We start from the raw sequence: 27,380 nt of genomic DNA on the forward strand, positions 1-27,380 counted from the left end.
TTTCACCATCACTGCTGTTTAATGGAGCTGTTATTAACATATATAATACCAACAAAAATAAGTTTACCAGTTGAATAAATATGCTTTTTCTTTTTTCCTTTTTTTATATATATGAACACATATATTTTACAAAGCCCCATAGCACTATGGGAAATAAAGATCCTTCTACAAAAAAGAAGATGTAAGTCAGTGTTACAATAAAGCTTTAGAGTTTCAAAATATATCTGGGCTAAGAGACAAAACCAGCTAGAAGCACTACCATTTCTCCTCGGTTAGAAGGTCCAGGTTGAAACCGTTTTAGAGAAAACCACCCACTTGTTCATAAATTATCTCTGTTCTCCATTTTAGGTATTGCACATAATCCTAAATTGGTCAGGAAGGCCTCAATAGACTCAAAAGAAAATAAGCTATTGCCACATAGAAAGAAGCAGTTATGGATGGCACCAATATGCTGCCAGGAGCTGAGCTTTTTGACTGATTGTGGAATGGGAGATCTGAACGTGGTCTCTGATCCAGGTGGTTTGAAAACCAAATGGGAGGATTGACTGTGATGTAGCCATTGGTTATCCTGATGTGGGAAGGTAGCGTGGTCGTGCTAGAAAAAAAGACAAGAGGACAAAATTAAACAAGATCCTTTTTTTCAGTATGCAAGGAGTTGCTGAGTCTACATCTTCCTAATTAGTAACAATAACAATAGTTTGCACAGATACAGTTTCTTTCCATGGAAGATTTCACTATGCTAATTACTGCACCACATCTCTGCAAGAGAGGTGTAACTGATCCTATTTTACTGGGAGGTTGGCTGAGGGGGTGGAAGGGAGACAGAGGGAAGTGACTCACCTAATGTAACCTAAAGAAAAAGTCAGTAAAAGAAGCCCGGAGTCTTGAGTCTAAAGTTCAGTTGGCCACACCTATGTCTGCAATCTTAGAGATGTGACCTGCAGTTCATCACTGGCTACAAACTACTTGAAATGGACTCAATGGAGCCATGTCACTTTATACCAGCTGAGGGTCTGACCTGATAACTACATAACTGATGATCCATGGAGCCTTTGTATTAAACAAAAATCAAGCTTCTTCCCATTGGGCTGGGATTTAGAACGGATATGCTGTCAGGACTATCACAGTTCAGGGTAACTCCACCTTTTTTCCCTCTATGGTCCACCAAAGGCACTGACACTTCAGCTATCACCTCTCTTGGGTGGAGAGATGCATCTCACTCCCTCCTGAGGAGGCCCGGGTCCCTGCCTACATTGTGAATTTCCCAGCAAGTCAGACTGCCTGAACAGGCCTGCTTTGCTTTTCTCCTCAGAGGCTGTCATCAGCATCAAACCCACGGTTTTAAGTTTCCATCCAGCTCTTTTTACACAAGCACATGTGTTGTAAGATAAAAGCAGTACAGAGAAAACGCATTAAAACAATAAAAGAACCTACACATTTGCTAATAAGAGCAGCCCCCCAACTCCCCAAGAACTCTGGTCAGTGTCTGCCCTTCCAACCCTTCCCTAAGGACTGGGGTTGCACCTTGGACAGAAGATCCTGTCTGTTTGATGGACCAGAAAGAAGGCCTTGAGTCAGTTTAAACTCAGACTAATTATCCAAAAGTCCTTTCTGTGTCTGTTGGCCTCTGGAGAATCCAGTGTAAACTAGTATAGGCAAGTCTTCCCAGGAGGTGACACCTCTCTGGAGGTGTTACAACCTGAGGGAATTTGCCTAATCACCGCCCCGCTGTTCTTAGTTCCTGGAGGGGCTGGGTTTAGCCTCCCCCATGGAACTACATACAGTCCCTGGGTGGCCCACAATGATACATAAATTGAATACAGTAAGATTTCCCAAAGATATTGCAGGAAATTGCCCTATATGTCACAAGGACCAAATCCCAGTCGCAGTGAAATCTAAAGTAAAAAGGCCCATCTATGGCCATATTTTTACTCTTAGACTGCAAGCCCCGTGTCAGACAAAGTCTCCTTCTATGTATTCTATCACTCTATCAGCATTCAGTAATTAATAAGCAATCATGTGCACTAGTATGGCAGCTTTAGACGAGTACAGAAAATCATGAAGCACCTATGGTAGATTATCCTCAGAGAAGCAGTGAATTCTCCTGGCAAACAAGGTGAAAATGATAAAAACGCTCGTGACAATGTAAGGCGCATACTGGTATCCACAGATTCTCTCTCTAGTTGTCTTAATCACCAGTGAAACGAGACTGCAAGGCAGTAAATAGTTCCTGTAGCCACATTTTTCATGGGGCAAGAGCCCATGCAGTAACTGCAAGTATTTAAAAGCGATAAAAGAAATGTAACTTTTAAAATAGGGATGTAAAGGGATAAAAAATTAAATCCTATCTAATAAAAAAATAACCCCAAGCACAGGCAACATAACAATCTGTGGCCAGAGTCGCCGCTGGTGTAAAATGGTGCCAAACAAAGAGAGCTATACTGATTTCCACCAGCTTAGTCTGCATAACATCACAGACAAAAGAATCAACAGCTAATCAGGAACATAAAACTGGAAGGGATCTCTTGGGTCATCACGTCCAGTTGCCTGCAATTTCAAGCAACCACATTATATAATCCTGTTCATTAATTTATCAAACTCCATCTTCAAACCAGGTAGGTGTCTTGCCCTTACTACTCTTATGGGGAGGCTGTTTCAGAAACTCACTTCTCTGATGGTTAGAAACCATCTTCTAATTTCCAGCCTAAATGTATTCATGGTCAGTTTACACCAATTTTTTCTTGCCAACACTGTCCTTTGGTTTAAATAGCTCTTCACCCTCCCTGGTGTATTTATAGAGAACCATCAGATCTCCTCTCAACCCTCCTTTTGTTAGGTAACACTAGCTAAGCTCTGTCACTTTGCTCTCTAACTAGCTATTAGCAAGGATGGGCAGGAATTGCTGTTTGCCAGAGGCTGGGAATGGGCAACAGGATGGATCACTTGCTGATGACCTGTTCTATTCATTCCCTCTGAAGTACTTGGCATTGGCCACCATCGGAAGACAGGATACTGGGCTAAATGGACCATTGGTCTGACCTAGTGTGTCCATTCCTACGTTCTAACTGAAGATATGGATACAGAACTCAGTTGCACTGAATCCAAATAGACAGATCTCTTCCTTTTGAACAATAACAAAATGACCATTAGTAATTACTAATTTTAAGAGTAACAGATTCTTATCAAGGCCAGCTCAAAAGTCTAGAGTAGGTCATCACAAATTACGAATAAAATAATAACAATAATAAACGTGAACAGGTCTGATTCCTATCTGTAGAAGCTGGCATTAAACATTCACACCAGTCAATACCTCTCGCAAGACATTTGATCGCTGTACAGTATTACTCTATAATTCTGGATTTTGTGACAACTCTGTTCCTACTCCACACCCGTGCTTCATAGTATCACCCGATTTTCCGGATGGGATTTTTGTTTTTTAATTATTTTTTCTTATTATCCCCAGTATTTAGATTACATGCCATTGCTAGGTAGAACTAAAGTTAACAAATGCGTAATTAACTATAGTAAAATTCATTTGAGCAAGATGTGTTCAGTACAAATTAGGGACATGGGAATTGTCAGACAAATGGTCCATCTAACCAGTGTCATGTTTTGGACAGAGACCAGTAGCAGATATTCCAAAAAAAGGTAGCAATCCCCTATGAGGGAGAATTCTAAAATAACCTGACCTAGGAGAAAATGTCTTCCTAATGCTAGTCAGTTAGTGGCTGGCTTATGTCCTGAAGCACGAGGCTTCATATCCCTTACACATTTTTACCTTCTCTAGTGTAGCTGTGAGTATTCTTTCTGTGGATAAAAACATCTAATAATTTAATAGACAGACAAGGTGGGTGAAGTAACTGCCTACTTCACCATGAATGGTCTCTTGCAACATGTGTTAACTCCTGATGCTTAATAATCTGTTTCACGTTGTATTTAGCTGTGACAGTCTGAGTACCTTTCCTAGACCTGAAGATGAGCTGTGTGTAGCTTGAAAATTTATCTCTTTCACCAACAGAAGTTGGTCCAATAAAAGACACTCTATACTGGTACCAACATGGAAACAGCTACACTGCAAATTATAGTTTAATGTACATTTATTGACAATAACTTTGCAATATCTACTGTAGAATCATCTCAATGGCACAGTTGTTATTCTGTGTGCATGTGCGTAAGTAACATTTATTAATAGATATTTAAATAACAACTAATAATTTTCAAATGAAACCTAAGGCTGGGATTGTCAAAGTTGTCTAAAGGGGTTAGCAGCTCAATTGAATTGCACTGGGATTTAGGCCCCTTAGGAAATCTCAGCCTAAGGATAAAATTTTCAAAAATGCTCAGGTAAGTTAGGAATCTAAGTCCCATTTTCAAGAGTGTATAAGGGTCAGATTTACAAAAAGTATTTATGTTCCTAAAGAAGCAGATAGGCACTGAGTGGGTTTTTTACAATTGCCTAGGCAACTCATTCCCTGTGAAAAATTTCAGTTTTTCAGTGAAAAATCAAACCCAAAAACTTTCAGCTGAAAAGTGAACATCTGAATTCAGAAATGCCACCATAGTGCTTCATGGGAGTTGTAGTTTGAATGCCTCTTGCCCTCATTCTCTTCTATGGGCCATGTTCCCTAGTCAGACTATATCTCCTATGATGCACCATGATCTCCCCTTTTGTGAGCGCTCATGGTACATTATGGGAATTCTTGGCCATGGTGCATCATGGGAAATGTAGTCTGGCTGGGGAGCCCGGTCCATGGAGGAGAATGTAGGCATGAGTTCTCCTCAGTACAATTCCCATGAGGCACCACAGCCAGCATTTGCAAATAAAAATTGTTCAGGTTTCAACTGACATTTTCAATTTTCTGCTGAAATTATTATTATTTTTTTATAAAAAAGTTGAAATTTTCCATAGAAAGTCAACACACAATGGAACTGCATCAAAACCAGTGCCCGTATTGCACCAGCACATCTAAGGATTGGAAGGATGGACCATATAGTTGTCCTTCCAGGACGGCACCATGGTGTAATGGCAGATCAGTGGAGAGAGGCTTGTACTGTCTTTTCCTGTGCTCTCATGTGGGTATACGACCTCTGTTTGTGATTCTGGCACCTATCTTGGGCATGAAGAGCTGATCCAAAGCACACAGAACTTAATAGCAACCTCTCCGTTGACTTCAGTGGCATTTGGATCAGGCCCTAAATGTACAAATTAACAGTATAAAATAAACTGCAGATATTAGAGACAGAAAATACTTCTTAGAGCATCTAATCCATCCTCCTGCCACTGCAGAATTGTTCCATATCGGAGCCTTTTGGCCTTGCTAAAATGCCTTCAATAAAATGCACTGCATAACGTGTAATAAATGGGCAAACACTTGGCTCAACTCTGATCAAACTTCTGTTTTTCCTTCTGTTTACGGAATCGTCATATGAATCTGGAAACCTCCTGGTCTCTCCCAGCCAAATGACCAGCAGGATCCCATTTGCAAGCTTGTACTTTTGATCAGCTGTTAAGGCAGCTTTGAAATCAGTGTTGTAGCCATTCATTGCCCTCCCAGCATTAATACTTGTGACCCTGTCTCAAAAAGCAGCAAACACACAGGCTCTGATTCAGCAGGTGCATTAAACCCATGCCTGACTTTAAATATGTGAATAGTTCCATTGACGTCACGTGCTTAAAACTGGGCATATGCATAAGCACTTGCTGACCTGAGAGCACACCAAAATGAAAATAAACGCACACACAATGCCATTATATATTGTTTGGGTGATCGAGTCCGTTTTGGTAGCTCTTGAGGAGTAGCAAAATAGCAATTCTGGTTTTCTCGGTATTGCAATAGTAGAATCCATAGGAGTAACAAGCTGTAAGCAAAACATTTCTCCTTAGCACAGCTTGTGAAGTTCAAATATCCTCTACACCAAATGGGAGCTCTCTCCTGGAGATATCGTCTTTCAGGTGATATATACAATTGAAACCCTGATGATAATACCTAGCTCTTATTCAATGCTTTTCATCCGTAGATCTGCAAGTGCTTTACTAAGGAGGTCAGTATCATTATTCCCATTTTACAGAAGGAGAAACTGAGACCCAGAGTGCCAAAGCTGCCTCACTGAGGTACTTTTGAAAATCTTACTAGGCACACATCTTTAGGTGTCTATATACCTTGAAAATATGGCCTAAAATGACTTTTCAGCAGACCAGAGGCAGATCCAGGGTGTCCTGGGTCCCACTGCCTAACCACAGCACCTTTTTAGGAAATCAAGGGTCATGAAAAATCTAACTCCAATCTGAGCAAATGGGTCTGTCTACCTCAATTACCTCTTCACTTTCAGGTGTTGACAGTACTGCTATCACTTCCTTCCCGAGAATCCCATCCAGCAAGCTTTCCATTCACAGGGCTGTCTTTGAGGTCAATGGGGATTCCAGACGGGAAGGGGTTGTGCAGTGGTGAAGGGGTGCACACAATTTCTATGAAGGGTTGCTGTGCCCTGTTAAATAGCTGCCACGTTTCACCTCCAAGATGGCTGACGTTCAGCGGTGGGTGAGTGATTCTTTTAGACATAGTTTACAAAGAACTTTGGGACCCATCTGGATGAAAGAGGCTATGTAAATACATGACAATTATCGTTAATCAACCTAAACAATAATGTGTACAAGCCCAGTGTTTGGTTTTCTTTATAATATCTGGTAAAAAGAGGTCATACAGATGACATGTCAACAGAGACTGAGCCTTAAAAATGGATTTTGCAATTAAAAGACCAAAGAGCTGGTAAATTGCAATGATGTTGCTGTCAAAATTCTCCATAAAATGATGCCTGGTTTGAATTTGGGATTGGTCTTGTGTTGCTTTTTAAAAAAAATAAAAATAATTTTCAGCATGTGCTTCCTATTTATTTTCAAAACAAATTTAACCATTATTGAGCTTTTGTTTTGTTTTTTATCCACAGATGTGGAAAGAGTCAATCAGATTATTTTCCTGGTGGCTTTTTCAGATCTGAGATCAGTAATAATGTGCTCTTAACATTTTTTTTAGAAAAGGTTTTTTCTATGGGATCTAATCAGACTGTTATGCATGTCACTAAAGATTATAAAATAAGATTCACAAGCCTCTAACACCATCCACATACAATATGATGACTGTTAGGCTGGTAAGAAGTTTTATAACTTCACAAAATTTAAAATAAACAAAAGGAAGTATTTCTTCACACAAAACACAGTTAACCTGTGGAACTCCTTGCCAGAGGATGTTGTGAAGGCCAAGACTATAACGGAGTTCAAAATAGAATTAGATAAGTTCATGGAGGATAGGTCCAACAATGGCTCTTAGCCAGATGGGCAGGGATTGCTGTTTATCAGAAGCTGGGAATGGGTGACAGGATGGATCACTTGATGCTTACCTGTTCTGCTCATTCCCTCTGAAGCACCTGGCATTGGCCACTCTCAGAAGACAGGATACTGTGCCAGATGGACCATTGGTCTGACCCAGTATGGCCATTCTTATATTCTTACTGGGTACTAAAGTGTTTTTTAATCTAGCGGAAAAAAGGCATAATGAGAAGCAATGGCCGGAAGTTAAAGCCAGACAAATTCAAATTAGAAATAAGACACAATTTCTTTAACAGGGAGTGTGATTAGCCACTGGAACAAAGTTTCAAGAGAAATGGTGGATTCCCCATCTCTTGAAGTCTTCAAATCAAGACTTTCTGGGAGATATGCTTTCGTCAGACACAAGTTATTGAGCTCAATGGAAGAGTAGCTGGGTGAAGTTCGATGGCCTGTGTTATACAGGTCGGGCTAGATGATCTAATGTTCTCTTTTGGCCTTAACATCTATGAATCTGTAAAGTGAAGCAATGGTTCCAAAAAGACACACAAATGTGTTTAAACTAAAGAATGTGTATTAGTCTTCGCAGGATGAGTTCTGGAAAAAAATACAATTAACAGGGCAAAATGTAAGGAGGTTTTTTTATTTTGGTTGGTGGGGAGAAGCTGACCCCTCTTGTTGGAGACCAAAGGTCTTCCCAGCTGTTCTCCATGCTCTACATGTGTTCTCCTGAGACACTGTGCTGCAGCCTCCATTCCTTCAGCCCAAAGGTCCAAGCCTGCAACGTGTTGAGCACTCTGGCCTGGATCCAGCACAGAATTGAAACATGCGCTTAACTTTAAACACGTGAGTAGATCCCTTGAAGTCAATATTTACATATTTAAAATTAAGCACGTAGGTGCTTTGCTGGCTCAGGGCCAGTGCGCAGCACCTTTTGCAGGGTTCAGTTAATAGAAAATAAACTGGGTCTCCTTAAGCATATCAGTGATGGCATTATGACCTGGCTTTGTGTATCTGAATGAGTAAGCGATGTTGTTGTCTGGTAGGTGGCCTACAGAGAAGATAAGGGGCTTACTACTGACACTGACTAGAAAAGAGGTCTACTATTCTCTATTCATGCCGAGGGTCTTTGGAGACCAGATCCATGGACATTTTCCATATCTCAGTCAACTGGGCTTTGTGCTTTCATTCATCGGAAGCAATGCTGTGCCACAGGGCAGAGCAAATGATACCAGAGCCATGGATGCAACAGCACTATGGTCTGAAGGAGTGAGCAGCTACATCTTGAAAATCTTAACCGACTGCAGCCGATGTTAAGAGCCCCCTTTGGAAAAGACTATAATGGAAACCATATTTCCATCTGAAAGGATCATGAAGCTCTGACCCAGCCTTGATCAAATACTTTGGCTGCACATGAAATTGACAATGAACAATTTCCACCCTGGCTGCAGGAACCTTTGAAAATGTGACCCATGTAAGCAGAGGGCAGTGCAACACCGCTGATAGCAGTCTATTTATTCCACCCGTCCTGCACTTTGTTCAGGCTGCAGCCATCGCCGTTTATCTCCAGAAGGGAGAGAGGGGGCTCTTCAAAAAGAGACAGCTTCGAACCAACAGGAGGCTGCGAACAAGCCTTTCAACACGCCGGGACACTTGGTCGGCACGTGTCTGAGAAGATGTAACAAGGCGGCGGCAGTGCGCTGCGTCTCCCTGGCCTATCTGCACAGTGAGGCATGGAGGCCTTAAAATTCCATGCTCACGCAAGAGCTATCAGATGGAAGGGCAAAAAACACCTAAGCCTTGTTTGCTGGTATCCAAACAGTGGGTGATGGGCGATTAGGCCGACATTAGTGGCTCCTGCAAAATCTTACGCGAGAAGCTGTAGTAGCACTTTTGTGAACTTTCACCGACTTTCCAACAGTTGAGCTCACAGACCCACTAGATCCCAGTTATTACAACTAATCAATAGGGACCTAATTCTTAGGGATGAGTTAACCAATGTTTTGGAAGATGGGGCGGAGAGGAAAGCAGATTAATCCAAAGAGTGCAGGAAAGCTGCTGATTCTGCTCTGAGTGAAGGGGCAGCTCATTGTAACTCACCTTCCCCCTCCCTCCTTGCACAGAGCTCGCTAACGCAGCCAGGCCATAGGAACAGCAGGTGCAATCAGGGCTGCGGCCTCAGGAAGCAATTTGTATCTCTGGGATCACTGCTCAAGTCAGCGGTAATAGCAAGGGGTCTGTTGGCACGTCTGGCTGCAACACAAGCTGTGCTGGGAGAGCCAGGGAACAACAAGAGGGGAACGTAAATCGAGAGAGGGGAGAAAAACAGAAAGGAGAAGAAAGCGAGAAGAAAAAGATGAATGGAGGGAAAAAAATAGAGGCGTGCCAGTTTGTTCTAGGCTGCAATGCCTGGGCTGCCAGTGTAGTGCCAGAAACTGCACCCTGTCTACTTCGGCGCAGGCTGGGGCCGTCCATTCACCAGTGTAACACCAGCGGGTGCTGATCAAAAAGGCTGAGAACCACAAGTTGAAGAATTTGGATAAAATCAGAGCTTTGCCCCCAAATGACCGTGCCCTTTTCAGAGGTTGGAAAAAAATCTCCTTCCTTGTTATTCCTTTTCCTTTAGTCTGTGGTTTTGTGCTGCTTTTACACGCCCAGGTTCCAGCCCAGATGTGTGAAAACACCATCAGAAATCCTGCCATTGGGATACATCTGCCTCAAACATCAGTTGGAAGTAGTGAGAGGTTTCCAGTCCAACTTTGCAGAGCCGAGAGATATGGTTAAACATTGGGAGCCCTCTTCTTCTGTGGAGCACTTAAAGTTGGTGCAATAGTCTTCTCCTTTGCAAATCCTTCCATCTTTCTGTTCCCTTCCATACCCTTTCCTTTCTGCCTTGTTTTTAACCTCTTCGTTTCCTTCTCCTCTTGCTTTTTAACTTGAGTGTTGTTACTGGGGCGTATCAAGAGTTCGAGGGAATAACGTTTGTCTGAAGATGCTCTACAAGATAAAGATGTATTGTACTAAACTTATGGCAAAAAACGTTTACTCCTTTGGAAGAAGCATTATTCAGACTTTAGTTCTTTGGGACCAGAAATAACAATGATAATTATTAGCAACACAGGAGATTGAATCACTAGGTGTTTAGGCTTGATTCTCTTCACACTTGTGGCTGTGTAATCTGATGGGTGAATGAATCTCTAGTGGTTGAGACTTGAGTCTCCTCTCACTTGTGGCTGTGTAATCAGGAGTAATTCCAGTGAATTTACATTTGGGTCCAGCTAGTGGAAGTGAGTGAAGAATCAGAGGTCAATATTTCAAATGCTTAACTCAGCCCCTTATAGTTCAGTGGGTAGGAAAAATGAGACTTGGGTCTATGCTTGACTCTTGATTTACTGTGTGACCTTGGACAAAACATTTTGCCTCTCTTTACACTTTGCACCTAATGAGATCTTTAGGGAAGGGACTATCTATGTGTGTACAGTACCTAGCACAATCTGATCTTGGTTGCGACCCTCTAATCGTCATCATCATCATCTAGCACAAACATTTCACAGGCTCACTCAAATTTGGACCACCCAGCTGCCATGGTTATATGGAAAATTCCTTGTGAACAGACTTTCTTGATGTAATTTTTTTTTTTTTTTTTTTACTTCTGTGGCTACGTACAGGTCTGGAGCAAATCACGGAAGAAAGCAGAGTTGTTCTCAAAAAGTGCGGACCTGGCCCATCCTCCAAACTTGATACAGGGTTCTATTTTGCCTTTATTCGTTTTTTTGGATGAAATTTTGGGAGCGGGAATGCTCTGATTTCTTCCTAACATGTATTTCCATCCCTCGTTACTACCACGCAGGTTCCCATTTAACCTCAAGTGACAAAATATTTCAGGAAAATCCTTCAATTACCTTGCATACAAATACTGTGCTCCTTGTACAATGAATGGGGCAGAGGCAGAATCGGTACCTAGGTTGTTTTTCAGACAACTGCAGAATAGTGAACACGCTGTAAAAACCAATAACCTTTGAAGCGCACCCTCTGAGTGATTACTCCAGTCTTGTCTAATGACTTAAAGATGTGATATTCCTCTTGGATTTGGCAACAACAAAGATTTCAACTTTATTAAAACCAGCCTGTCAGGAAACTACATGTCATCCTTTAAAAAAAAAAAAAAGAAATGAAATTCTTTAAAATCCCTGTGAACAATAATTCAAGATACCATAACTGAAAAATACTATGATTTGTTGGATAGTGTTTGGGTGGTCCAGAGACAGGAGATGACAACTTTAGTTCTCCCCCTTGCCCTCCTTAGAAATGCTTGGATGGTTCTCTAAGATCCTCAGAAGATCCCCTTGTGATTTCATATTAGGACTCTGGCCCAGATCCTCAAAAGTAGTTAGGCTCTTAACTTCCATCGAAACCTTTGAGGAACTGGGCCTCCACAGCCGCAGAACCTGGAAAATCTACCCCAGTTTTTACACAAAACCCAGCTCTTGCTGAGAACAGATACTTTGGAACCGTTCATTTTGCCAGTTGTATGTAGACAGTGAAGACAAAATGCACTGAGTAAAGTTGCTGGGTTGGCAATACTGGCTCATAAAAGTCCGTATGTTCATTCTGTGCACACATCTGGATGTGCAAAAATGCAGCTCTTGCCTTGTGCACTCAGTGACTGCAGCTGGACGCATAATCATGGTACTTGTGCATGCAAATGACCACATGCTTGTCTAACTGGTCAACTGCACACACAATTACTGTGATTACCAGCACAATTGTGATAAGTGAGTACGCAAGCTATGTGATAAGTGAGTAAAAGATGCAGAGAATTAGGCAAATCTGGCCCATAGTGTGCTCATTTCAGAGATATCGGCAATTGGCTGGTCTGCAACATGTGCCCCGTAAAACAAACAGGTTTTCATATGTGATAAAGTTTTAAATCAGGTAGTGTCAAACCCTCCTCCCCAAATGTTGGGTTGTTTGGAATATGAACCCATCTCTTTTATCCACTTTCTCCTGTTAAAACAGTCCGAGCCACAATGTCCACATCCAAAACCCCCAATCTTGCGGTGATCCATGTTGTGATCCAAATTTCTGTGTCTTGGGCTCAACCTTTAGTTAAATCAGAAACAGAATGGATAGCCCTACACTCTCATATGCTTATTCACGTGTTTGTTTGGGATTGCATGGGTCTACAGTTCAAATATTCTTTGCAGCTACAAGGGATTAACCGTGCACATTTAGATATGCTTGGAGAATACACACATATATTTGACTCTGTTCCTTTATTGTTAAACACTTTAAGAGATGTCCACCGTCTCCTCCAGATTTCAAAATGATTTAGTACGGGGAAATATCTAAAACGTTCCGACAAATTAGCTATTTTCTCTTGTACTGTTGTCTGGGACCCCAAATTATTCCAGCTAAGGTGAAGCTTGTGCTATGTATTAGGGAGACGAGAAAACAGCCAAAACATGAGCTGGCTGAAATGGGTGTGCTACGCACTATAGTTTTCCATTTGATTTGTTTTTTCCCTTTTCCCTCCTCTCTGCTTCTTATTCCATCTCTGTGTAGCTGTTTTTTTCTCTTCTCGGTCTCAGCCCCATATTGCTCTCTGTTATTCATTGGACTCTGTCCTCTGGGTCTGCTTTCCCTCCCTCCCACAGTCTCTCTTAGAACAGAACATTTTATTCCAATAACTTCAAGTTCAGGTCAGATCCTTGAACCTATTATGCGTGAGCAGCATTGAATTTAGGCAAATTGTAAGGTGCAAGTTCCTTTCTCTCTCCCTGATTTCGAAGGCCTGATGCATGGAGAAAAAATGTCAGGTTGCGTGTTTGCCAGTTTAAAATTTGAAGATCATTAATGCCTTTGGCTGCCCACAAGACATGTTCTTCTTCCAATGTCTTACAAAGCCACTGTAGTAGAAATAGGAACCACACATGTCCCCCATCTCAAAACGTTTCCAGAGCAAAGTAAAGTACCTTCAGGAGTCCTGGAGATGACAGGACTTGTACAAAGATTACTTGTACAAAGATCTTTGACAGCTTGCAGTCCTTAAAATGCTGTTAGCTCAGCAGTGTTTCCCTGTGATACATTTGAATTGGGAACCTAACTGGAAATGACTTAAGTGTCTCCATGGAACCATACCTAAGCTTTTTGGGAACCCTTCCAGACGGTTTGCACAAGTTTGCAATGCTTCCCAGTGGCAACACTGTACTTGACCCCATAGACACTGAGATGCTACCTGAATCTTTGTTTCCGATTTTCTAGAATTGCCCATTTAATGGGTGAACATCATGGGTATAATTCACTGCGGTCCATGTTCTGCACTTAGCTGTTTCTGGTGAATGAAAATGTTCCCAAATGCATAATCCATGGAGAGATCTCTATTGTTTGGAGAAGGGGGACTACTGTGGTGTAGATAACAGAACCTTTTTTCACATGGCGACTTGGAGTCCAGGATGCTTGAATGCCAAGCTGGTTCTGGTCCTACGTGCTTATTATCCATTTTGTATTTATTTGATAGATATTGGGTTGAATTCATCCCTGGTTTAATTCCATTCACCACCATCTGTCTTAATAAATATATCTGAAGATGATAAAGCAATTGCTCAATATAAATGAAATGTGGACTTAAATCAGCCTTTTAAAATAAGAATTATCATGAGGATGAAAATGCTATTATCTAGTTGTATTTTAATAGCCCGTCCAAAAAAGAAATGACCTCAAGGGAAATGTATTTATCTGAGATGCACCTAAATCTGAGATGCACTTGTATTCAGCTTTGCAGGGTACGTGCAATTTTACAATGCTATACCAAAGTGCATGTCAGATTTAGGATATGAAAAGCCAATTAAGTTTAAAGAGTGGATTTTCCTCCCTCATCTGTTTGATAGGAGACAGCAATCTGATTTTCTTTTCTTTTCTTTTCTTTTCTGTGAAACAGACGATATGCCACGCATCCTCATAGTTAAAGTCTTCAAGGACCCAGCCGTGGGAACATCTGGCTAGTGAAAGCTCTGGATATGGAAAACATAAATGTAGAGGCTCTTATTTATAAATTGGAAGGGCCATCAGGACATCTGCTAACAGGCTTTCCTCCAGAGTCTGTTTGCTGCACATGGTTGTTCATAGGCAACAATAAACATGTGCATGGATCATGTGCACAGCCTGCCCTTCCTTTGAGTAGCTGAAGGAACACATGCTCTGGTTAAACATAAATGCTCTGTTCGCACAACACAGAAACACAAGTGTTTGCAAATCTCACAGCAAAGATCTTGTATATCAGAGCTCACTCTGGAATGGGCTAAAAATAGCCCTCAAAAAACCCTTGCATTTACACAGAGTAAAGGCCATTTAGTAGCAACCCATTCAATGGAAAATCCTGCAGACAGGAGACTTTTTCTGTGTGTTAGGTTCCAGTCCTGAACCCCAAACTCCCATGACCTCCAGTGGACTTTGGGGTGTGAATCCCGTGTCTGGAGCAGGTCCTAATTTAGCACAGTTGTGGACAACTGATCAAACATTAAAAAGCTATGTAGGTAAAATGAAATTTCTCTTCCATTTATAGTACAGACATCTTTCCTCCCACAGTTGGCCAGCAAGGTGTACATTGTAGGCCCTTGAAAAAAAGGAATAGCAACAGATAATAATAATAATAGTGACAGAGGATTCTGCTAATTGATTTTCTGTTCTAGATGCCAGTAGAACACTGCTCACAGACATCAAGGCCCAGATCCGTAGAGACCTTTAAAGATCTGGGGCCAACATCCTAATAAGTCAGCAGTAATACTGGCTCCACATATAAAAAGTAGTTAAGGAAAGGGGGTGGAAAAAGAAGAAATAAAGTGGAGGAAAATGATGCCTTATATTAAAAAAGAAAGTTGTTGCATAACTGATGCCACTATAATTATTGTTTGTATTACAGTAATGCCTATAGGCACCGTCCAACTATGGGACCCTATTGTGTTAGGTGCTGTACATACACATAGTGAGAAACAGTCCCTGCCCCAAACAGTTTGCTGCCCCAAAGTCCTAATCCTTCAGAAGCTTATGCAAGTGCTGAAACATTCTGCACTGAAGTCAATGGGTCTGTTCCCAGGGCATAAAGCACGTGCGCAAGTCTTTGCAGAATCAGGGCCTGAGCAGGCAAGACAGAAAAAAGGGGTGGGAGAAAGAGATACAAAATACAAACAAAAAATGGGGAAACTCAGGAATTAAGTGTTTTGCTCAAGGTCACAGAATAAGTCTGGTATAGAGTCAGGAATTGAGTCCATATGCCCGAGTGGTGCCTTAACCACAGGACCATCCATCCTCCGTTATGTAGAATGCTGCTATGCAATATGAGAGCGTGCACACCATCTAGTTTAGTGTGAGGGATGTCATTGTCGTAGCTCAGCAGCTACCAGCTCTTGCAATGAAATACTAACCAAGCATTTTATTTATACTGTGTCAGACAGACCTGAAGTGGCTTCACAAAACATGGGTAAGAAACCCTCAACATTATGTAAAGATAACATGCATCTTCTTAAACACCAGATGCCATACAAGTACTAGAAAACAGAAATTAAATTTCTGTAAAGGGGCCATCTAAGATCTTATGTCTTTATTTACATTCCCATTCAGCACGTTGAGAAGGAAGCAAGGAAAAATGTTCTTGGATTCCTGAGTAGAAAGTACCTATCTGTACAAAAATCTTTGCAGATCTGGCCTGTAGATTGATTAGTTTCATCATTCACCCAGTTGGAAATATTTAACCACTAACAAATGCAGAATTTAGATTCAGAGACTGCTCAAAATCCTGTATCAGCAAGACATGAAGATTCTATCTTACATGCTTATTTGCCTCACTTTGCAGAGAAAAGCTTTGCTTACGGTAGTTTATTGCTGAAAGTAGTGAAGAGAATACAAAATGTGTTGCCTACTTCTTCACGCTCTTGAAAACCAGACATTTCTATGGGCTACACTGTGGCCTCAGAGAGACATGCAGAAATGCCATCAAAGTCAGTGACAGTTCCATAAACTGAACTGAAAGCAAAATTTGTGTGTCCTTGACCAAAAGAAATACATTAAAAAGTTGCAGTGTTTTAGAGAGTTAGCATGAATAGGAAAATCATCCATGGACTATTGGAGAATTATTTTGCAAGAAATTTGTATTTCTGTAGCTTGCCCTATCTCCTATTGTAAAACCATAAAATGTCCTTCTGGGTTGAAGACACATTTTATTAAATCTGTTTGACATGGTCTCTTATAAGTGCCCATTGTACACAGAAGTGACGTCACAGTGGTTAGAGTAGAGATTGGGAGTTGGAACTTTTGGGTTCTAGCCCTGCCTCTGATTAATGCATCTTGTAACCTTGGGCAAGATATTTAGGACCTTATTGTGCCTTCAAGGAACAGCCCTTCCTGAGTGCGGTACAGCCTGTCCCACCCTCTTACGTGCAACACTCAATTGGATGATGGGGGGTGGGAGGCATGAGGTTATGCCCCTGATTTTTTGGGCAGATTTGCTAACTTAGGCAGAAAGAAAGAAAGAAAGAAAGAAAGAAAGAAAGAAAGAAAGAAAGAAAGGAAGAAAGAAAGCTAGTTTGTCCCTAAAAGTATACATTGTATCATATACTCCATGATTATCAAAGTGAGGTTAAATTTCTTAAATGATGGCAAATAAAAAACAATGAGACTTTTCTTTAGATTTTTGGAACATAAAAAGTTGATAGCTCTGTGTATTTCCTTGATCATATTTTAGCAATGCAAGTTTCTCAAGAACATCAGGAAATTTAAGCCTAGTGAAACTAACAGAATGAACAAAAAGTAGCTTTGGACCCATAGCTTGTTTATCATGTGAAATCCGGCTGCACATCTCTTTCCTTTAGACACGTCTGGAGAATAACAAATGAACCCTGTAGTTTTATAAGGTGAAAGACGTTATCACCCCTAGCAGGCTGCCAAATTTGCTGTATTAGTGTGATCATGCTAGAGTTTCAGAGACACGTGTCAGAGTTTTCCATTTATTGTTGTGATGCATGACAGAATTTTAAACTGAACACATGTTTCACAGTCTTAATTAATACATTGTGTGCACTTTGACCAACCTGCTAATCCAAGGAGCACTAATAAAAACCAGGAAAGAAACTCTGTCAACACTATATCACAGGCTACAGTAAAAAGATTTACCTCGTATTCATATTGCGGTGACTTATTTTATTTCCACAAAGATTCTACACATCCATCACTATTACCTGGACACAGTAAATGTCAAGCACAGATATTGGACCCAATCCTGCTTTCAGTTATGACAATGCAACTTCATTGACTTGTCTCATTTTATACTTAAATGGCAAGCCCCCTGCAGCTGTTTGTATAGCATATAGTACACTGTGGTCTCAATCCATGACTAGGGCTCGTAGGCACCATCATGATGATGATCATAATAGTGGGATTGCATCCACATAAATGAGACAAGAATGTGTCCCTCTGACAACACTCTACATGATGAAATGCAGTAAAGACAAGTGCAAAATATTTAAGAAAAAATCCAATGCATAGCTACCAAATGGGGAATAACCGGCTAGGTAGCAGGACTGCTGAAAGGGATTTGGAGGTTATAGTGGATCACAAACTGAATACGAGTCAATCATGTGACGCAGTTGAGAAAAACACTAATATCATTCTGGGTTGTATTAACGGAAGCATTGTATGCAAGGCATGAGAGGTAATTGTCTGGCTTTACTCAGCACTGGGAAGACCTCAGCTGGAGTATTGTGTCCAATTCTGGGTGCTGCACTTTAGGAAAGATGAGGACAAATTGGAGAAAATCCAGAGGAGAGCAAAAATAATGAGAAAAGGTTCAGAAAACCTGACCTATGAGGAAAGGTTAATAAAACTGGGCATGTTTAGTCTTGAGAAAAGACAGAGGGGGACCTGATAACAGTCTTTAAATATGCTGTTACAAAGAGGACTGTGATTAATTTTTCTCTATGTCCATGAAGGCAGGACAAGAAGTAATGGGCTTAATCTGCAGTAAAGGAGATTTAGGTTAGAGATTAGGAAAAACGTTTTAACTCTAAGGGTAGTTAAGCAACGTAATAGGCTTCCAAGGGAGGCTGTGGAATCCCTATCACTGGAGGTTTTTAAGAACAGGCTGGACAAACTCCTGTCAGGAATGGGCTAGGTTTACTTGGTCCTGTCTCAGCACAAGGGGCTGGACTTAATGACTTCTTGAGGTCTCTGCCAGCCCTACATTTCTATTATTCTATGTTAAAAGGTTCTTGGTCCCTTTCAGTTTGACTTATGTTAATAAAAATCTCATGCTTCAGGGCTTCAGTCAGTCACCTGCAGGGGTCAGGAAGGATTTCCTCCTCCTCCATGTATTCTTCTTTTGCATTTTGTCTCCTACCTCAGAAGCATCAGGGATGACCATGGAGGGAGATGGGACACTGGACAGGTAGGCCAGGACTCTCAGGTGGCACAGAGCATTCCCTCTCTCAGGTGCTAGGCTGGTTGGTTCTTGCTCAGATTCTAACTGATCGCTATATATGGTGTTGGGAAGGAATTTCCCCCCAGGTCAGATTGGCAGTGAACATGGGTGCTTTTTGCCTTCCTCTGCAATGTGGGGGTATGGGTCACTTCCCGGGATCTCACTCAATCAATTAAGTCTTTGCAGGGGCCTCAGGCACTGATGCACCTCAGTCTCCCCTACTCTTTGCTTGTGGCACTTAATAGTTTAGTCTACTGTGGACTGTAATATTTTGGTCTAATTTTGGTTGTTGAGTTTAGTATGCAGATGCTGGGTGGTGATGGTGGCCTGTGATATACAGGAAGTGAACTAAATGATCTGGTGAACCCTTAACTCTAGGACCGTTAATTTTTTTCTTTTTGTGTCTTGTTTTAACCTTTTTCAGTCTAATTAGCTTAAATTTCTAAACAAAAAGTCATTTTGAACTGGAAAAGCAACATTTTTTTCATTTCAGAATTTCTGAACCTGTTTTCCTTGACATTTCTTCCCCCTGACTTGGGCACTTCATCAAACCGACTTCTGTTTTCTGAATTTCAGGTTAGACCAATCAGTGTTTTTCAAGGATAAAACAATTAATTGAAAAATTCCCAACCAGATCTAATTGTGAGTCATCCTGATGAAGTCAGTCAGACTGTTCAGAGTAGCATGATTCCTAGCAGCCTGTGTTTTGCAAAGTTAAATAAGGGCCTGATCCAATAAAGCACAGCTTTAAGCACATGTGTGCGTGGGACTGCGTGCAAAGGAAGCACACACATGCTTAAAGTTCCACACCCTTACTTTTAAAACAAGAAAGCAATACCATCCAATCAAAATGCCATATAACTATTTCAATGGGACTATTCACAAGAGAAGAGCAAGCAAGATTTGGCCAGGAACTTCATATTTCATTTCATTAAAAAAAAAAAAAAAAAAAAAAAAAGAACTCAAACATGCATAAAATCTCTGTGTCGCTCAGGAGATATTTGGAAGCTGATATTTACACTGAACTGTTTAATAACTGGCTGCAACGTGTAGCCACTAGTTTGTTGAAGAGCAACAAATGGAGCATGTCACCTAATAAGTGAGAAAGAAATCAAGCCAGTCCTCCTTGTTTGAGGGCACTCATGAACACATCACATTAAGTTATCTGAAAATAAAAAATTGCTGGGTAAACGAAAGAAGGAAATGATAGATGGGGTAGTATTTAATCATTAATCAGGAAGTAGAGACAAGTTGCAGTAACTTACTTAGGTTACATACTGCAGTGAGACACATGGCCAGATAGTTTTGTTGATCCTTTATGATGCTCTGGAGGTGCAAAGGGGATTTCAACTCCGCGGACATGGCCACCAGAGAATTCCGTCAGTAGAGAGGGAATTTCCAAGTGATGCAGGGCCAGGGTAGCAACTCTACATCCCCATCTTGTAGTTAGTAGTGTAGGGGGCCTGAAGGAGGCATGGATTAGAAACGGGGGCATAGTAAGGCCCCAAGGGTCTAGAACCCATGCCTCCATGTTGCCACCTACCAGCACCTGTAACAAGCTTGCGCTTCACTGCTCATGACCCACTGTGGACAGAGACCATGGGAAGACCTGCCTCAAGGGGTCTGACAGACAGCAGCCCCATTGCTCCTGACTGACTCCTCGCCCTATATAACCCTAAGGGGTATCTCAGGAAGTGTCCAGGCAACCGTGTGGATTCCCTGTACTTGTCACGACCTTTCCTTGCTCCTGAACTCATGTCTTTAACCTCGACTTGATTTGGACTTTGCCTTGTGACTCAGATCCTGAAACCTGACTCGGACTCTGACCCTCGGTGTGGACCCTGGCCTGGAAATTGATTGCACACTCCTCTGCTACTCCCTGTCTCAGGTTTGCCCCGGCTCTGACCCTTGGTCCTGACTTCCTGTGTTAGGATCCAGACAGGCATGGCTTAAGCATCTCTGTGCTCCTGCTATTCTTGGCTGCTGGAGCAGCTTGCTGGGGCCATAGGTAACTGGTGGCTAGTTAGAGAAGTCCCAACGCTATTCTCTAACTAATATTGGGGTCTAGACAGGGTTCCAGCCTATCTGACAACAGGGGAAACACAAACCAAACAGGCACCATTACTCCCTCTCTATTTCCTGTGTTGAGCACAGATTGGCTGGCCTGGAGAATGGAGCCCATAGTGCCTAACAGTGGCAATGCGGCCCTTTAGCATTCACTACAGTAAACAGAGAGACTGATGGACTATTTTAAACAAACAAAACCCCAATGATGGAAATTTCAATCTCAAAGCCACCATATGGAAGAGAGTCATTTGACCACAATTTACCTGTTAGACTTCAAAAGTGTCTAGGTCTCCTAAAAAGAAAAGCAGCCTTCTCTTCAATGAAACTAAGTACTATATTTCAGCACTGTGTGTTGTGAAAAGGAAACAATTTGGATTAATTTACTGAAATTTACCTTTCAGATGCAGTTAAGCAGAATTAAAAATTTGGACAAATTGACAGCATTCTGTTTTCCATCACTACATTGTCTTGAAAGAAAGGATAACAGACTAACGGGCTTAAATTCCAGCCCAACTGATAAGGTTCACTGTATACGGGCATGATTAGGATAGTTTATTGCACGTTGTCACTCTTCATTCATCACTGCCTTAAATTTTTTAGTCTGAAATAGCTGTCACTTCGAAAAGAAATGGATGTTTGTAATGCTACGGCATTCATCTGGGGCTGAACATTCACCAATGGGATATCAAGGAAATGCCATTCCCATTTACGGTGGGATTTTATTTCATTTTCAGCCAGTAACAGACCTGCAGTTCCATGGCTACATTAGAAACATTTAGTCCTTTCCTTCTTTTTTGACCAAGTCTCCTGAAGTTTTCTACATTTGCTTCTGTATTAATTGCATTGATTCTGTATTAAGATGAAGCTTCTATTCACCTTCAATAACTCCACCCCATTAACACTCTTGCCCAAGGTTCAGCAAGCCCGTTAATCACTGATTTGTCTCTCACTCTCATTCTACTCTACCCAATCTTTCCTTCTCACCATTTCATTTTTTTCTTTCACCTCCTTCAGACTCTATGCCTTCTTCCAAGCCATCTCACCTCCTGAAATAGTCCTCCATTTACCAACCTCCTCATCTCTCTTTCTTTAAGACCTTCTAACAACCCGACTATTCTATAAAGTGTTCAAATGACGGTGTCCACAACCCATTGTGTATATATTGTCTACTGTCTTGTAGTATTTTTTGCGTGTGGTTTTAGAGTCTAAACCTTTAAGGGCAAGGCATGTCTATACTGACGGCGGCAAATTTGCCGCCACCAGATCGATCTTTCTGGATGGATTGAGTGGTCAGTGTAGACCCGCTCAATTGATTAGGAAGTCGACTGAGTAAAACCACCCCCTCAAGTAGCGCAGTGCAGTGTAGACAGCATGCAGAAGGGAAGCAGAGCAGTCGACGTGAGTTACGCGAGCTACTCTGAGTAGTTTGCGTAACTCCCGTTGACTGCTGCCGAATCGCCAGGTAAATGTAGACCAGGGCCTAGTCTGTGCCTCAAATGCCTATGATATAATGACATGTACATTTATTATTCTTTCAATTTATTTTATTGTCCCAAGCATATAATCAGTAATTAATTATACATATTAGAAGAGGAAGCTGAGTTGATAGTGACAATGGAAACAGTAAAAACTCTTCCCATCCTACTGAAGCTGTGATCTGCTCAATGCAATTCATCCAAGCAAAAAAAAAAAAAAAAAAATCCTTGCATAGGTAGCTAAAATGCACAATATTTTTTCATAAAAAAATATAGGTTTGGTGAAATCAAAATGTTTCATGCAAAGAAATAAATTTAAAACAAAATGAAGATTTCTGAAAATCAAAATGGTTTCATTTCTAATTAAAAATTTCATTTCATTTTTGACAAGCAATTAGAAAGGAAAATGTTAATTTTGTTTGGGGTTTTTTTTTTTTTTTTTGGTTTAAAAAAAAATCAGAATTGCCTAGGACAATTTTTTGAACGAAATTGTTACACTTGAAATTTTTTTTTGTGGAAATAAAATTGGATTTTTCAACCAGACATACGAAATAGTTCTGCTTTGCAATGTGCTCAGAAGATCAACAAATCTTGGCTTTGTCAGAGCAACAGGGGGATGTGAATTCCAGATCTAGAAACCTTCCACCAGAACACCCTGACTTCAGTTTACCAAAATACTAATCTAGAGACTATCATCTTGTGACAGCTGTCAGAATGTGACAGCTGATCTCAGCCCTCAGGATCAAATAAAAGGAGAAGGACAATTTCTAAAATAAGTAATAACAGTGTATGATGTTAAATGATTACTCATTTTTATTAGACTATTTCAGTTAGTGGCTATAACTCCAGAGCAGACCAGAAATACTGTATGAGTTAAGGCCTTAGTGGAACCATTAATTACGGATTTCCTGGCTTTTATAGGTTGAAATCAGACCTTTGATATTCCTTTAACATTGTTCTCATTTGTTCATTTCCTTTGTTTCTGTATTGGAAGCTTAAAAAAATACCCCAAGATTTCCATGGAAGTATAGGAGATGGATTTGTAATCCACAGTCCATAAAAGCCCTGCAATTCAGGGCTCATAAAATCTTCTAATCCATGGTCAATAAAGCTTTGGAAAACAACTCTGAAATATAGTGATTTCACAGTTCAGTGAGGTTCGTACAAGAATCTTTAATCTGGTTTAAATTTGCATGCGCTTGCTCCCCCACCCATACATTTGGCTTTGACTTTTCAGATTGAAACTCAACTGAAAATATTGAATTTTGAAGGCTTTGGATGGAAACCTATCGAGTATTACATGGTTTTCACCTGAAATCATAAGTGACACAGGTTCCCCCCAAATGTATCCCAGATTTATGCACCTTTTCCTCTTACCAAGTTTCCGGTGTCCAACTTAACCTGATAATAGGGAAGCTAGGAAACAGCCATGAACTGGAAGAGCATTCATGGTATACTGGACGAGAGCCCAAGATGGTGTGAAATCAGCATAGCTCGGCTGTGGATTTAACCCATTCAATTTATCTTCACTCAAAAAATGCCCAGGGGCCAAGTTGGCCTCAGAATTATTCTATCCCACACTTTCAGGGAATAATCATACTACAAACTCTAACAACTTACACAGTCGTAAGTTCTATTATGGCCATTCGGAATGGAACCATTTAAAAGTAACACCTTGTACAATGCATAGCGCTAGGCCCAACGTGCAATTGATGTTGATGAAAAAAGAACTGCCAAAAGCACAATATGCAGCAGCTGTTTTATAAATGTCAATACCACATCCATTTTATTTGGAAACCAAAGCTTCCCATGAGCCTCTGATTTTGGATTAACAGTTTGTAATGGCTTTTTTTTTTTTTAAACGGAAGTTGCTTTAGAATTGTAGAAGCACAAAAAAACATCTGAAAGCACTAAAGCAGATTTTTTTTCCCCTTCTTCATTTGAGGTCTTTGCTCTCCAACAGAACCCCGCATATGCCTCCCTAGAAATGTTGCCGCAAAGCAAATGTCATGCAAAATCTTGTTCATCATAGACACTGTGAGTCAGAAAACTGACATTTTACCATCCCTTCAATCCTCACTGAATGGAAAGGAATAAAGGGTCAGATTCAAATGAGATCCTGTAGGAGCAGTGAAAGCAGAGTGTAACTCTAAGCTGGGGAATCCTTTTCAAAACCATTTTTGGAAGGAATTCTTGTTATAAAACAAAAAAGAACAGCCAATTCCATCCAGCTGTTTGAACTCATAGCTACACAGGACAGCAGGTATCCTGCCATTTAGCTTCACTTTATAGACAACGCAGTGGGTGTGACTAACAGCTATGCTCCAACCAGATCTGACTCTTTAAACACACCCTTTTGTCCCACATGACGTTGAGCTGGGCCAGACAGTCCTATGGAATGCTGGGACACTGGAGGATTGGGCATCCTCCAAATGGAAAACAAAGAGGTTGCCCTTCTCTGCAATAACGCAGATCACAAAACCCAGGACTGAGTGCATGACATCTGGAGACAAAGCATTCTCAGTTGAGCAGCTCCATCTGTGGAACGAACTTCCAGATGAGATGAGGCAAATCCAGACTCTGACCATCTTTAGGAGACACTGCAAAACCTCCCTCTTCAAAAGAGCCTTTCCACCGTTGCACGGGTCCCACTCACAACAGTGAAAGCCTCCATCTGCCCATACACCCACCCAAAACAGAAAATAAAGCCTGTAACATGAGTAAATCAACCAACCCCAAAATAAAAAAAATTGAAAAAACAACAAAATACACAAAGAAACAACAAATACCCCAAGCAGTGTTTTAATGGGGTTCAAAAAAGAACTAGATAATTCATGGAGGATAGGTGCATCGATGGCTACTAGCCAGTATAGGCAGGGATTGCTGTTTGCCAGAGGCTGGGTGTAGCTGACGGGATGGATCACTTGATGATTACCTGTTTTATTTATTCCCTCTGAAGCACCTGGCCTTGACCACTGTAGGAAGACGAGATACTGGGCTAGATGGACCCTTGGTCTGACCCAGTATGGTTGTTCTTATGTTCATGACTCCATGCTATTGCTATCAATTTTAGATGGAAGGTGGGCAGATACTACTGTGATGGGTACCAGTATGCAACCCTAAGACGGACAGCTATATGGATAGATAAGTATCCAGTTCCAAATAATTTTTGTTTCATTTCCTTTGGTTTGTTAACTGGCCTGTATAAACCTATATTTTAAACCTCATAACACCAACCTCTCTCTTTTCCTTTCAAGTTTTGATCCAATGTATCTATAACAGCTTAGCTTTCCTCCCAGCTCCCATATATCCCCCCTCTATGCCTGAAAAATATCATCACACACCCTCAGTCCTTACCCCCAGGTACCCCTCATGGCTTGTGGTTTGTCACCTCAGCCAATCAATGGGGGTCAACAGTTGTAAAACAGTCAAGGTCATGACACAATGAGGAGGAAAACAATGCTGGGGTGATAGCAATGACTCACCTGTCTTCTATTCGAACCCACAGGTCATTGAACTGCCTTTGGCGATGGTGTTTGTGCTGCTTCTTATGCCATTTCTTCTGACGGCCAAACTCTTCCAGCTGGCTGATGCTATCTGGTAGCAGGAGGTGAGGTGGAAGGCTGTCTTCTTCATCTGACTGAAGAGGCATCGAAGAGGGTGAAGACACTGGCACATGCTCAAAAAAATGGACAGCAGATGCAGCTGTTCCCAAGGAGCCCCCTGAAGAATGGCTTGTGTCCTTTGGTCTTGAGCTGCAAAACACATGTAATGTGATATCTGAATGGGTGACCATCCCAGGAAAAGCCTGATAGAAAGAACCATACCACCTTACAAGGCTCGAAGGTTCCCAGCCACTGTGAAGGTTCACGAGGAGGAGAAAGGTTTTTACTAGCGCTGGTTGGGAATTCTTTGATGAAACGTTTTTTTCCATCAGAAAACCCCAATTTGTTGAAACAGAAACTTTCCCTGGGACAGTGAAGTTTCGACACATTTTTTAACTTGAAGAAGTTTTGGAAAAAAGTTTTGAAATTGTTGAATTGTTTGAAAAATTCTAGATATCTGGCTCAAAACATCTGTTTGGTTAAAAATTTAAAGGTGATTAGGGTACAAAATTAAATTCAAATGGTCAAAATCAAAAGATTTTGAAATTATCCAAATGAAATATTTCCACTGACCTGTGAACTCCCTCTCCCCACCCCAGGTTTTCATTTCAATTCAAGATTTTGACTTTTCATTACTATTTGGGACAAGAAAAAATTTGAAATCTCAAAAATTTTCATGGGATGGGAAAACTATTTCCCTCTCAGCTCTAACTTTTACCCCTGTGCAGTAGACAGGCACAACTGTGGTAATTCTACTCCTGACGATATAAGATACTTTTAATAATAGCTCTTCAATTTAGGAGAAAAAATTATAACATGATCTAACGGCTGGAAGTTGAAGCTACACAAATTCAGACTGGAAATAATGGGCAATTTTTTAACAGTGAGAGTAATTAACCACTGGAACAACTTACCAAGGGTTGTGGTGGATTCTCCATCACTGACAATTTTTAAACCAAGATCGGACGTTTTCCTAAAAGATCTGCTTTAGGAATTTTTGGGGGGAAGTTCTATGGCCTGTGTTATACAGGAGGTCAGACTAGATGATCACAGTGGTCCCTTCTGGCCTGGGGAATCTCTGAATCTCTAACTAAGATGACCTAAAGAGGGGAAGGAAGCAGCTGAACTATAATTCAACCTCTCCTTGCACCTTACACACTCCCGCATGCATTGGTCCTCCTATTGAGGTAGTGAGATTTTGCATCACCTCCTTCTGTGGTCTGTGGGTTATATAGCACAAATGAGTCCTTACTGAGGGCAATCATTCTGTTGTTAAGTGGCTACCTTTGTTGAAGTCAAACTATAGATAGCATGGAAAGATATTTCCCTTCTGTCTTTCATTTTTAGAAGAAAACACATTTTGTAACAAACCATCATATTATTGACTGTTACGGTAATTATATTTGAGCAGCCAAATTTGGACTAGCAATGAGGGAACCTTA

The 27,380-nt window shown here is 41.1% G+C and overlaps 1 protein-coding gene across 1 annotated transcript in view; it reads right to left on the reverse strand.

Moving 5' to 3' along the window:
* Positions 1-2: 2 nt before the first annotated feature.
* TRABD2B (TraB domain containing 2B) overlaps positions 3-27,380 on the reverse strand; it is a 382,399-nt gene continuing 355,021 nt past the window's right edge. Inside the window, exons 6-7 of the mRNA XM_067535474.1 lie at positions 25,819-26,088; positions 3-595 (exon numbers count right to left, since the gene is read on the reverse strand). Of these exons, the coding sequence (XP_067391575.1) occupies positions 373-595; positions 25,819-26,088 (493 nt within the window). The 3' untranslated portion in view covers positions 3-372. The remainder of the gene's footprint in view (positions 596-25,818; positions 26,089-27,380) is intronic.

The sequence above is a fragment of the Emydura macquarii genome, unplaced genomic scaffold (assembly GCF_026122565.2).
Source record: "Emydura macquarii macquarii isolate MOO-44397 ecotype Brisbane River unplaced genomic scaffold, CSIRO-AGI_Emac_v2 contig_3506, whole genome shotgun sequence".
NCBI lineage: Eukaryota > Metazoa > Chordata > Testudines > Chelidae > Emydura > Emydura macquarii.